The 13,440-nt window shown below is 49.7% G+C and overlaps 1 protein-coding gene across 2 annotated transcripts in view; it reads left to right on the top strand.

Moving 5' to 3' along the window:
* Positions 1 to 12,370, top strand: part of KREMEN1 (kringle containing transmembrane protein 1) — a 32,770-nt gene extending 20,400 nt beyond the window's left edge. The window contains exons 6-9 of one of the 2 annotated variants that reach the window (XM_025199795.1): positions 984 to 1,142; positions 2,245 to 2,329; positions 4,298 to 9,796; positions 12,245 to 12,370. In XM_025199795.1, coding sequence (XP_025055580.1) covers positions 984 to 1,142; positions 2,245 to 2,329; positions 4,298 to 4,460 — 407 coding nt within the window. In that variant the 3' untranslated portion in view covers positions 4,461 to 9,796; positions 12,245 to 12,370. Of the gene's footprint in view, positions 1 to 983; positions 1,143 to 2,244; positions 2,330 to 4,297; positions 9,797 to 11,337; positions 12,184 to 12,244 lie in introns of those variants that run through there. The other variant, XM_025199787.1, reaches the window with a different exon arrangement.
* Positions 12,371 to 13,440: the final 1,070 nt, after the last annotated feature.

Below are 13,440 nucleotides of genomic sequence, written 5' to 3'. Positions count from 1 at the left end.
GGAGGGGGGGATGTGGGGAAATCCTTCGTCCCATCTGTCCGATTCCAGAGACTGAGGCCTTCCGCCTGGGCGTCTATCCTGGTGCACAGAAATGCTTTCAACTCCTTCCGACACAGGTGATGGCTGAGGCTTAACAGTACCAAGCCCCCCATCCCCTGCCCTGCTAGACAGGTTGGAAGGAAAGCAAAATTTGAAGCATAGTGACCCCACGTAGTCCATTGGCACCTTCTGCTTTGCCTTCACCCTCCCGAGCTGTCCATTCCCCTCAGCCAGACAGCACCCTCCAGTTCTGCAACCATGCTGGTTACATTCGAAGCCTAGCTGATGCACCTGTGCCAGCAAGACTGTGCAGACCAGGCCCCAGCTTCTGCTGCTCTGTCCCTTCCCTCCAGCATCAACATTTCTACCAGCACGTCTTGCAGGTAGAGGCCTGCCCACCATCACTGACCGCTAGTCACCAGCTGGCTACACATGAGTGTTACCAGCCAGCATTGCCTAGCATGGGGTTAGCTCTTAGAAAGCTCCCAACTTCCAGTGGCAATTACCTAGTCACCACTTCTGGTTCCACTACGCCGATTCATTTTCTTAGTAAGTAGGTAATAAAAGAGGAACATCCTGTTTCTTGGACACAGTTCATGTGCCAGCAGTAGAGTCTCCGCTTCAGCATCTCACAGAGTATGGTCCCATGTCAACTCTGTAATTATATGGATCTTTCTCTACACTCTGTCTCCGGGAGGAAACTCTTTAGTTCTCAAATAAGCCCGCTGGGAGTTCTTACGAACAATTCATTAACTTTGAGGAAGCAGCTGAGTAAGTGACAAGGCTGTGCCCGTTTCAGCCATGAGCTGCCTATAGGAATTCTTAGCGTGAGCCAGGAAAAAAACTACAATTCCTGTTTAACAAAATACATATCCAAGAAGTGTACCTCCAGATAAATCAGTTCAGCCCTTATCTAGATAACCTCTCTCTTATTGCATTTTCAGCGACCAAGGAGACGGTACAGCAGGACAAAGCCCCCGTCAACCTGACCCTCACCGAGGTGATAACTGAACAAGCAAATCTAAGTATCAGTGCAGTGCGGTCTTCAAAAATACTTTATGTCATCACGACCAGCCCAAGTCACGCCCCTGGCACCATGCCTGGTAATGTCCAAAGAGGAACAGCAAGCATAAGCAGCAGGCAGGGCTTACATTGTCTGGCTGGGCTTGTAGATCACAGGACCTGTAGCACATCAAACCCCGCTTGTGCGCTGGGGTTTGATGTGCTACAACCCTGTGAGCCACAACCAGCACACCTGTTTGCATTTGGGGGACACATCTGCTGCACAAGCTGCTAACTGAGGCACACACAAACCACCAAGTGCTGTGAAGCTGGTCTCTACCTGGGTGCCGGGACCATGAGGCAGGGGTAGCTTTTGTCTAGTTCTCTCTGCACCCTTGGTATCCATGGGTGTCGGTAGCCTCAGGGCCTCATTAACTTGCAGCAGCAAATAAAGGACCCGACATGGCTGCTGTACCAGCCCAGACGATCAGAAGATCGTGCCAGTCCGATGCCCTGCCCATCTGTGACAGGCTACAGCCTGCCCCGCAACACATCCCCCCACCCCGCAATGTCCCGAGACCACTGCAGAGGAGAGGTCAGAAGGGGCTGGGGCTCTGCTAGGTCACGACTCCTTTGTACAAGGAGAATCTTCAGCTGCTGCTTTGTGGCATCGTTAAGTCCCCTGTGAGCTGCTGGAGTCCCAAAGGCAATTAAAGAAGAGTCAGGGCTCTGCTGCACTGCCCGAGGGAAGAATAATACACCACAGACCATTCACTGGTTAGGGGCTGGAATGGGAACAGTAACAGCAGGATAACTACTGCGCTGAGCTCTGCCCAGCTCCCTGCAAATGCAAAATTGTTGCTTGGAGTGCATTTCCCAGTGCACCAAGCACTTTATTTTTAAAGTACCTTAGAAAGTCTTTCATCCATTTCCTAGGCAGAGAATTAGGAAGCTTCATAATCTCTCAGCAGGGAAGTATTTCCTGAGATTTACTTTGGACTGCCAAAGTCTGATGTTTCAGAGCGAACAATCCAGAGGGTCCAGAGGGTATGGACTGCCTGGACTCAGAGACTGCTGGGATTTTGCTGCTGTCCTAAAGCTGGGATGTCAAGTGTCAGAGGCAGAGTGCAACAGGAAACTAACCCTTAGTTATAAAAGCGAAGTGAATGTACGTGCTAGGAGCTGTGCATCTTTCTTTTCCAGAGTGGACAGTCTATGGCCTTACAGCACTGCTCATCTTGAGCGTCACTGCCATACTGGCCAAGATACTTCTGCACGTCACAATGAAGTAAGTATGGACAGAACCGCCTGCCTCTAAGTGCACCGGGGGCCCAGGCATAATGGCGAAGGCCCAGTCCTGCAATTGCTCTCATCCTTGAGGGATCCCCTTTCTTCTTCTGGCTGTGCCCCGATAGGTTATCTTCCATAATACGAGTTACGTGTTGCTTTCAGTGCTCCCTCAGAGCAGCTGCCAGATAAGCACAGCACTAACTTTCCTGTCTGAAACCCCAGAATCCCTTTTGTTGTGCTTTATTTTATAGAGCTTCCCGCTGCTGGGGGTGGGTAAAGACTGTCATCCAGACCAAAATTATACAGAAGAGAAAACAAGGATTTCCACCACTTTTGGGAGAACTATTTTTTTTTAATTTTTAATGCACAAAGTATTAAAAGCATATCAAAGAGTAGCCCACACTGGGCATGTGTGAAACAAAATTCTGTCAGCAATGAACCAGCTGGCTTATATTCGTACTCTTTCTTTTGTTGAAAAACTGGAAAGGGCTCTGAGAAGAGCCATTCAAATAATTTAAGGTTGTGAAAACTTGCGTAGCAAAAGGTTTAAGAAACTAAATCTGGGAAAGAAAAGGTTAACAGGGGACTTGATCACCGTGTGCAAGCACCTAAAAGGGAAGAGATCTCCGATAGCAGACCGTTCTTTAACAGAAAAAGTAACGTGAAACCCAGTGGCTGGAAGGTGAAGATAGACAAAAAAAAGTAACGTGAAACCCAGTGGCTGGAAGGGGAAGATAGAGAACTTCAGCCTAGCAGCAAGGTGCAGTTGTTAACAGTGAGAGTATTGAACATTGATACAGCATAACACGGCATAAGCGGAGATCTGAGTTATTTCTAAAAAATACTTGTGGATTATAAAGCCAGAAGGGACCACTGTAGCCATCTAGTCTGATCTCTTGTACAGTACACCGTAAGACTCCTCTGAATCAATTCCCGTTTGACCCAGGGTCTCTCTCTTGTGGGGGATGGAGAAGGATCCAATGCACAGCTTCAAATGTCCAGTGATGGAGAATCCGTGGCAAATTTTGCTGCCTTGTTTCACTGTTAAAAATGTGCACCTTTTTCTTGTTGGATTTTGTCTAGCTTCAACTTTCAACTACTGGATCTCATTATAATTTTGTCTACTAGACTGAGGCATCCTCTGTTGTCAATTTGAGATCCTCACGTGGGTCTTTATTGGCAGGAACATTTGCAAACAAAAAGGGTCTTTGTTCCATCAAAATCTCTCTGCTCTGCCCTCTACTTCCCTGCAAACTTGATATTATAATAATAATTATTATTTTGTTCATGAAGTCTCAAATGGCTGCTCTGTTTATGGTATCACAGATACAACATCCTCACTCTAGATAGGGCATTATACATGTGCTGATTTCTAGATCAACCAGGGGTAAAAAAATTCAGGCTAACTCTGGTTTTCTAAAGCAAACCTGGCACCATTCCCCAGCACTATTCTTTCCCCACTCCTCCTTTCCATTTCCTGCACTCAAAACATAGCTTCCCCTCATTCTTCCATGTCTCCAGACATAAAACAAAGGTGGTCTTTAATCTCTCTCATTTACCAGTACATCAGGCAAGTTGTAGCCACTAAATGGTGACATTTCCCCCCCCCCCGCTGAAACGTACTGTTGGTGCAGGGAGTGCAACGTGAACAGCAATCTGATCCTGTTGACCAACAGCATTGCAATCGGTAGCATTGCAGTGTGGTCAGTGGCTTGGGACTCTGAAGCCCTGCTGCGTGACCTCAGGCAGGTCACTTCTCTCTGGGCCTCTGTCCCTTTTTCTGTTTTGCTTATTTAGACTGTAAGTCATACAGGGGACAGGCTCCCCTCTCCCGACATAGCTGTACAGTGCCTAACACAATAGTATCCCAATCTCAGTTGGAGTCAGCAGGCACTACTGGAATATCAACAGCATCACAATCAATACCTCTTAGCACAGTTTGTACAATAAAACTGCTGTTTCCTAGGTCTCACCAAGTGCCCTCTGCAGCTGGGAGAGAAGATTCCTACCGGGCAACCCGTGCAAGCGAGATCTGGAGTATTTTTTATGAGCCGTCCACATCAATCTCCATCTTCAAGAAAAAACTTAAGTATCAGCAAGACGATTGTAACCCCCTTGTGGAAGACTAAGTGCCAGTCGCTTCACAGGGCACAATGTTCTGCAACTCAAGGGACCTGGCGCTAATTCTTTCCTCCCAGTCCGAGTCTCGTCTCCCAAGATCTGCTCCTCCATGGGCTTTGACTGGCCTTCCTTTCCTGTAGTTCTCCAATGCACACCAGACACAGCAGAGCCAGCAGCTGTAACCATTTGGAAGAGTCTGGTGCTTGCCAGATCTCTCATCCTGCTCAGTACTGCCATTAAACTGGCACACTTGAAACAGAAATGATCTCTCTAAAATGGCAATTCCCTGCACACCTGCAAAACAAGGGAAACGTGGAACCCGTGGAGATCAACGCTCTGGGTCTGCTGGCACTGCCTTAGGCCCTCTGAGACTCCAAGCTGAGCCCAAGTAGAGATGCCACTATCAGTTCAGCTCCTGCCGCAACAGGTGGTGAACTGGCTCTTGCTGTAAATATTTCTAGCTGGCAGTGGACAGAGGTGAGCGAGTCAAAGACTTTGGAAAGGTATCTGCCTGGTAGTCAGGGCTGTACTATTTATGGATGGCCTCTTTTCAGAAGCACAAATATAGCAAACCAATCACATCTCAAAGGTGAAGTTAAGAAGAAAACACTCAAAGGCTCAGCTGCGAGCAGTAATTTCCTGGGGTGGTGCCATTGGACCAGACTCTGCAAGAGACAGAAAGAGCTTAAAATGTGTGCGCCTGAGCGACTGCGCCCAGTGACTGCCTTTGAAAGGGGCACTGAGGGCAGCAAGGACACTGCCACAGCAGCTTTCTGCCACCCTGATGCCCCCTGTCCCTTCCAGATGTGACCACTGTGCTGCCTACCAAAGACTGAAAATCAAGCTGGCAATCCAGTAAACTTCAGATGGTGAAGACAGCAATCAAGAATCCTCGCAGCAAACGTTGGAGATCTAATCTACCCCATTAGCAAAGGGTCAGGGCACTACAAGGGATCCATGGTAGCTGGCAAATTACTGCTGGGTATGTCATTGTTCCTTCTCTTCACCAGTAAAGACAATGATAGAAGCAAAGCAATATCTCTGTGCCCAAGTCTGCCAGTTAGAAGCAGTCCAGCGTGCCATGTCTCAGAAGCACTCAGCAAGAACCATTTAATCCTTTTTTAAAGGGGAGGCAATTGCCAAAAACCTCATGCAGTCTAGAAGTAGAGTAGAGCGCGAGTAGGATTATGTTTTCTGATGTGTAATCCACGAGCGTGTGTGTGTGTGTGTGTGTGTGTGTGTGTGTGTGTGTGTGTGTGTCCTGTAACCACTGGATCGTTTGCACATCTGCACAGCCCCTGAACCCAAGTGCCTTAAGCAAACGCATACATATTGGGGCAAGAGATCTGTAACAAATGGATATATGTTCCAGCAAGCTGGAGTGTGAGAGTAAACACGGATGCTTGCATATGGGTTTGACAGAGAAACCTGCGGTGCTTTAGGGGACCAAAAAGGGATGTGTGCATCAGCAGAAAAGAAAAAAGCCAAAACACAAAAACACAAACATTGTCCTCAAGGCACCTGGAAAGATGTGACATGCATATGTAATCCCCGTAGACCCCAAACTGGGATGTGAGAAAGATGAGAAAGGGCAAGATCAACCTGGAGCATAGCAGATTTGTTTAAGCACACCAGCAAAATCTGTAAACGATTATGTATGCTTTAGAAACTGTTTGTTGTTTAAAAATGGAGTCTCTGCAGTGAGAGCAGCTGAAAAAAGAAGCAATAGTTTCCATACCTCGGGACTTCAGCCTCCCCAGCATTCCTCTGCTCGTGTCTAGACAGCAGGCTCAATGTCTCTGTACAGGAGACTCCTTGATGCATCTAGCCCTCGCACCTGTTTCTATTATGACCTTATCAACACCATATTTTAAGTGCATTACATACTTCCGCAAAACTGTGGGGCCAGGCACAGAATCGTGGCAGACAATCCACAGCCCAGCGCTAAGTCAGGCTGCCCGGGCTGCGCATTCCAGTCTGCAGAAGAAAGGGAAGTGGCAGAACAGCTGGGCTGTGTCTTCAGCGTGAGGTGGAAGTATGTAATGTGAGTAATCAAAGCAAAGCCAAGACCCACTTGTACAATAATGGGGAAGAGAAATGTAGAAGACCAGCAACAACCAACTCAGGAAATCTAACCAAACAAAGCACAATTGAGGCCAAGAAAAGTGACAGCTGCTGCTGTAGGATTTGGGGCTGAAAGTGGTTTGGGATATTATTCCTAACAATATCCAGGCCAAGAGTGCTTTCTCTTCAGTCCCTTTGATGCAGAGGATGGGATTATACCAGCACAGCTGTCTTCATACTCTGCAGTACTGGAGAGACAGCTTTGTTCCAGGAGGCTTTGGAAACATTAGCACCACAGTCTCACTCTCAACATCCGACTGTTCTGAGCTATCACAAAAGGTATTCTCCAACACGGAAATCAGGGGTGTGTGGTGACAGAGAGAGTGGGGCTGGAGTGGAAATGGCCGTGGCTCCACTCAAGTCAACGGAGCGGCAGCAAGTCACGTCAGCTGAGGACACGTCCATTCTCCATGACTTCTATGCTGGCCCGCTCTGCCTTGGGGAATGGTTTCAGTCTCCGGCTTGCTCATGGAGCTGTGCTCACCACAGGGCTCCAGCGTCCAGGAGAAACAGGACTTTCTCCATGTGTGTGTTTCTGAAGTTGTGCTCACGCTGCTGACTCCTGATCCATTACCAGGGTCCAACAACAACGCAAAGTCGGGGTAAAACAGTCCCTGCTCTGTGACCGTCTCTTTACAAAACAAATCATTTAGGACATGTTTTCTAGCAACTTCAGGTCCCAGTCAAACTGCAAAGCTTCACCCATCTGCCAGGTACTCTCAGCGGCCCAAATAAGGGCCACATGCAGCCCTTTAATTCTTTCCAACAGCCACGGACCTCAAAGTTGCCTCCACACCTTTGCTCTGGCTGCTGCCCACATCCAATTAACTACACCATGGCATAAGGCCAATCCCAGAGAAGCTTCACCACGCCGTGGGCCCTGGGCTTGCCCAGGGACCATTACCCAACCACAGCGTAGCAGGCTCCAGTCAGGGTGACCCCAGGCTCTGGGCATGTTTGATGCAGGCATCTTGTCCAGTCACAACCTGCCAGGAATCGTAGTGCTTCATTACTCCAAACCTCCACGCTTAACCTCGTGTTTGCCAAAGTGCCCTATTACTCTCACAGGGCCGAGATGCAAACGGGCCCTGGCCCCCACAGCCATTTCCCTACCGGGTAGAGAGCTCTCCCTGACGGCACCTCTGCCCAGGCAGCTCTTCTCCCTGCTCACCGCGGGCACGAGCAGGAAGGGCCCTGCACTCTGGAGGTTCAGGCCGCCGTACTTACACGAAAGAGGACCTCCACAAACCACAGCGAGCTGCAGGACAGCGAGCTCGCCCTGCACGGGATCGCGAGCAACAAGTTGCTCAAACAAAACAGTGAAGTTCAGCAAGGCCCTTCTAAATGAATCCCAATTTTAAAGGATAAGAATAAATGCTCGTGTCAGGTAGCCTGTGCCATAAAAATCCTGTGATAAAATTGACAGGGTCCTTAAAAAGAAGGAATAATTTTTCTTCCATCACAAGCCTTCTGCAAGAAGGGGGAAGAGGCAGGCTGCAGGAAACTGCTGTGGTGAACAGAGGGGTGAAGCAAGAAGAACAGGGAGACAGACGAGTAACAAAAATGCTGGTGCTCTCAGGCTTATATATTAGTCACGGGGAAAGAAAAAAGAACAGCTGTGCTACTCCATGCTCCTCAGCAAACGTTTCTTTTTTTGAATCAGACCACGAGGAAGCTACATTTTGCTCCCCAAGAGCCTGAGAGCGAAGGGACTGGAAACAGAATGACAGACGTCTGGAAAAATGGGGAGCTTTTATGTCTGAAGTCCGAGCTCCAGTGCTCTCTGGCTGTTAGCAACGCTGATAGGATAGGCCAGCACCTCTCTCAGCACGCTTCACGCCCTGGATGTCATCAGCTGGGGAATGGAGCCAAGAAACTGGGGACCCCTGTAATAGGAAGCCAAAAAAAAGGCTTAAACAAAGGAAAGGGACTGTAGAAATATGCAATTTTTGCTAGTCTGACATATCTCATGCCCGCTAGAAAAGCAAAAAACTGTTTCGGCATCTAATTGGAGGCTGTTGGGACTGTTCATTTTGTATCTTGGAAAACAGTGATATGATCTCAGATGGGAAAGCACACTAGGACTGCAGCTTTACAGAGCACAGCAGCTCGGGAACAAGAGGTATAGTTTTGATTCAGACCTGCCGAGTCTGTCGGCTGTGAAACGAGATGCCGCTTGTCCCTTTCTCAGTTTGTTCAAGAACCTATGGCAGACTTTCATTCGTATTCCCAGATCACTGGTGTGGTACCGAGTGGCCCAACCCTTTGGGCAAGATTCCTGAAGGAAGCAGGGGTGTAGGTTTTAGCCGTGTTGGTCTAAGGAAGCAGGGCACTTCTGTGCCACTTGTGTCCACAACTCAGGTCCTCAGCATCCGCGCTGCCACCGGCGGGCGTTTCCGGTTCCACCGCCGCGTCTCCCAGGGACCCGCACTGGGCCAGAGAGCATGACGTTGCAGCCTGAGGGTTGGGGCACTCCCCTGGGAACTAGTTCCTGCTCCAGTAAATATTCAGGATTTTATACCAAGCTGAAGAGTTTCAAGAGGGGAGAGTGGGGCCACACCCAGCCGACCCCTCAGCCCAGAGGCGTGGATGCTCCCTGGGATGCAGTGCTGCATTAAATCCCTGTGCAAATCAGATCAGCACTGGGCGGTGGCGCACAATGGCACAGGCAGCTGCAGCAGCACCTCCTCCGCTGTGCCAGGAAGGAGTGGTGGGGCTTAGTGCTGGTCCCAAAGCACTGAACCCTCTCTGGACTGGGGATGGAGGTCAGGGCTGCCCTCATGCCCAGAGGAAGACACCCACCTACCTACCTACGGACCAGGGGGAGCAGAGCACCAACCGCACCCCTCCGCAGCAGTGCCGCTGGCTAGCCTAGGCAGCTGGCCAGCCAGCTGGCTAACTGCCACCTGTGCAGTGTGTGGGGAGCCTGGGGCCTGCCGTCTAATGCGGGGCAGCGATTTGCACTCAGCAGCCCAGAGCCTCGGACTTGAGCATCGCAGCGCTGAGTCCAAGCCCGTTGTGGATCCTGACCGAGTCCACGCACAGCCGTGTTCACTTGGCAGACAGGCGCCAGAGGCAGTGCAACCGCTCTGCAAGAGCTGCGCGGAGCAGAAAGACTTCACTCAGCCAGTAATTACCACATAGTTTCTAGCAAGAGGTGAATACATGGGAACATCTAGTGCCTTCTTGCTTGAACCTGTTAGAAGAGTTGCTTGGAAAGGTAATTAAAGCACTGATAAAATTCAGGGGAGGGAATATTTTGGTGAAAAGCACATTAACCCTTCGGTCTCCTAGGGCCCAGTGCAGCTGTGGCAGCACGCAGCTCAGTCTGGGCAATCTGCCTATGTGCAGGTGAGTTTTGCAGCCCTCCGAACTGCCACGCTGCCAGCGCCTGAACTGGGAGGCATCGGTGACAGCAGTGTGTACGTACCTTCAGTAAAGCCTGTTCTTGGTGGTAAATAGTGTAAAAACGCTCATGTATTTATTCATTATTAACGGTCTCTGGGTGCAGCCCTGGCAGGATTTTTGTACCCATTTATTATTTAATAAAATTCTGTTTCTAGGGCCATATCAGTTCCAAATTAAGTTCCAAATTTCGACTGAGCAGAGCTCAATCATTCAAGTCGGTGTGGCACTACCACCAGCAGGTCTCCTACGTCCCACACTCAGTCTGGGGCTTCAGATCCTCCCAGAGCCATGGCAGGATCCTACGGGCAAGCCCAAGCCTGGAAGCCTTGGGGTTCAGATGCCTCCTATTCTCACTTGCCCCGAGCCAAAAGATTGAAGGGGCAAGCGAGGGGGAAAGCCCAAACACAATCCCGCACCTACCATAGACTCTGCCTGCATTACCGGTCTATGCTCATGCTTGGAGAGGCAGACATGCCCCTGCATCCTTGGTAGATGGCATCTTGGCTCCTGCTAGCCACACTGATGGAAATCTTGTAGCCCCACCTCTTTCACTGTGTAGGAAGGTTAACTTTCCAGGGGACTTTGCATTTAACCAGAAGTCATACAAAGCAGAGGAATGACAAAATGCATCGCCTGCCTTTCTTCTCAAGCATGCAGTTGGACATTACTGTAGTGCCACAGATAGGGAGAGGAAATGCGGTTCAGTAACTCTGCGCTGGCATTCACTCGGTAGTAATCACTGAACGTGCACCCCCAGCACGGGTCCGCTCCCTCACGCCTTGTTCTGGTGCAAAGCCAGGCCCAGCGGTGCTCTGGGCTCTGTTCCACCCCTTCGCTGCTCTCTACAGCGCTTTTTTTTAATCCGGGCAGTGCCTCTGATCTCTTTCTAACCTCACAAGATCAGTTTGGCTCCTCGGAGTTCACGAAACAAGCAGCTCTCAGTTCTGGATGGGTGCCTATCAGGGGTGTCCTGGGCCACTTCCCTGGCAGGGGAGGGAGCGGGACACTTTCCTGCTTATCTTTTCTGTCCTAAGTTGTAGGAATTTCATTTTTCTAAAATGCTTAGCACCATCAACATGAAATCAAGCCAGTTTCCAAAACGGGATTAACATAGACCTTTGCCATGTTGCACCTGTTCTTGAGAGCCTCTGCTTATTTATCTTTTGAAAATGTCTTCTGAGGTTTTCAATTTGTTTGAATGTCCTTCTGCTGCATGAAGCAACCATACAAGCACCAGATCAACTGAAAAGATCATGTGGGGCAAGAAGAGAACATGACTACGACTGGGGAACCACGCACGGTAAACATGCTGAAGGGAAGGGACAAAAACACTCATTTCTCTTATTCTTCCAGACACACTGATCCCAGACCTGGCCTCCGAAAGCAGTAGTTAAGAATGATATGATACCGAAGTGCAGTTGATCGTTTTTCCTGTTAAGCACCCTCCTTACAACCTGAGGCTACTTCTTTTCCCAGAATTATGCCAGGACTTTCAGCCTGGTCAACTTCCACAGAAACGTGGACATGCCTATAGTAGAGCTAGCCATCCCTCCAACGTGCAGGACACCCGGAGCGGTGGGGTCCTCTGTTCTGTGGCTTCAGGAGTAAGTCGATGTCTGACACCAAATCCCTCCCCATGCGGCCTCCTAGGAACTCCCTCTGCCATGCTGGCAATTTAGCATCTGAGAGCAGTTCAACCTGAGGGCATCCCTCCAGGTGTGACACTCCTGTCTCTCCAGTACTTGTGTAGACAAATCAAAACTAATCGTCGAGCAGGAATTTGTGTGGAATCTCACCCCCATGGCCTTTGGCCCACCCTCCCTCACATCTGCTTCAAAGGAGGCAGCAGCCCTTCAGGGCTTTAACCGGGATTGACGCTCAAAAGTAGCACGTTCATTTAAGTACTCTAGATCACTTAAGTCAATGCATCTTGTGTTCTGGGGATAGCAATGCGGGTATTCTTCTGCTTCCAAGGCTGGTTTTCCATGTACCTTTGTCTTACTATCCCACTGTTGGGGAAAAACAGAGATTGTATTATTTAAGGAGATATTAAAATATAAGAAAGTGTGATGTGTTAGCTATAGTAATATATATATATATATATATATATATTTAGGAAATGTTTTATTTAAAAATGATGTAATGTGCTTGTATCTTGGTCACATTTCGAAGCAGGAATATATATTAGTTTACATTCTGGAAGGAATAAATGTTCTATACACTGTAACAAAATAAGCAGCGATGTTAATTTATTTGGCAGATACTGCAAATGACCACTGATAAGGGTCAGGCTGACATGGCTGAACACACGCTGATGAAACAGCTGTTCCCGTCACTGCACATTCCTCTTGTGGCGCTCCTGCCAGCGCGGCTCTGCAAGTTGCCCCCCGCCCCCCCTGTGATCTTGTCCCTCAGACTCGGCAAGCCCCCGACGTGTATTTACTCCCAGGACCATTAGGACACCCTGGTCTCTCTCAGGTTCATCAAGACAATTACTTCCGCCACAATTACTGGCAATTATAGGCTAGTCAGTCTTACATTGGTCCTTGGGAAGACCTTTGAGAAAATTATCAAGGAGCACATCTGCAAGGGCCCAGCATGGGAGCTACTGCTCAGGGGCAACCAACACGGGTTCATTGCGGGCAGGTCCTGCCTGACTAACCTGGTTTCTTTTTATGATCAGGTCACAAAGTCCCTGGATAAGGGTGGATGTCTGTTTCCTGGGCTTTAAGAAGGCCTTTGACACTGTTTCCCACCACATTCTCCTAAAAAAAATCTTGGTGACGGTGGCATTGATGCCTACGTAGTCAGATGGTCGCGCCCAGAGAGTGGTGGTGGGCGGGTCATTTTCGACCTGGACGGATGTGGGCAGTGGGGTCCCCCAGGGCTCGGTCCTGGGGCCTGCGCTGTTCAACATCTTCATCGGTGATCTGGATGTGGGGGTGGAAAGCACGCGGTCCAAATTCACTGATGACACCAAGATGTGGGGCGAGGTGGGCATGCTGGAGGTGGGGGGGACAGAATCCAGCTAGATCTAGACAGGTTGCAGAGGTGGGCAGATGAGAATAGGATGGAGTTCAACACAGACAAGTGCAAGGTGCTGCATCTAGGGAGGAGGAACCAGCAACACCCCTATAGGCTGGGGAACCCCCGTCTTGTCAACACGGTGCCAGAAAGGGATCTTGGAGTCATTGTTGCCTCCAGGATGGACATGAGCCACCAATGCAAGGAAGCCGTCAGGAAGCCCAGCCGCACCTTGTCGTGCATCCACAGATGCATCACGAGCAGGTCCAGGGAGGTGATCCTTCCCCTCTGTGCAGCACTGGTCAGGCCGCAGTTGGAGGACTGCATCCAGGTCTGGGCGCCGCACTTCAGGAGCGATGTGGCCAGCATGGAGAGGGCCCAGAGGAGGGAGCACCACTCGCATGATCGGGGGCAGCAGGGCAGGCCCTACGA

Source organism: Alligator sinensis, unplaced genomic scaffold (genome assembly GCF_000455745.1).
Source record: "Alligator sinensis unplaced genomic scaffold, ASM45574v1 scaffold628_2, whole genome shotgun sequence".
NCBI lineage: Eukaryota > Metazoa > Chordata > Crocodylia > Alligatoridae > Alligator > Alligator sinensis.
This window is presented reverse-complemented; position numbering and strand designations above follow the sequence as displayed.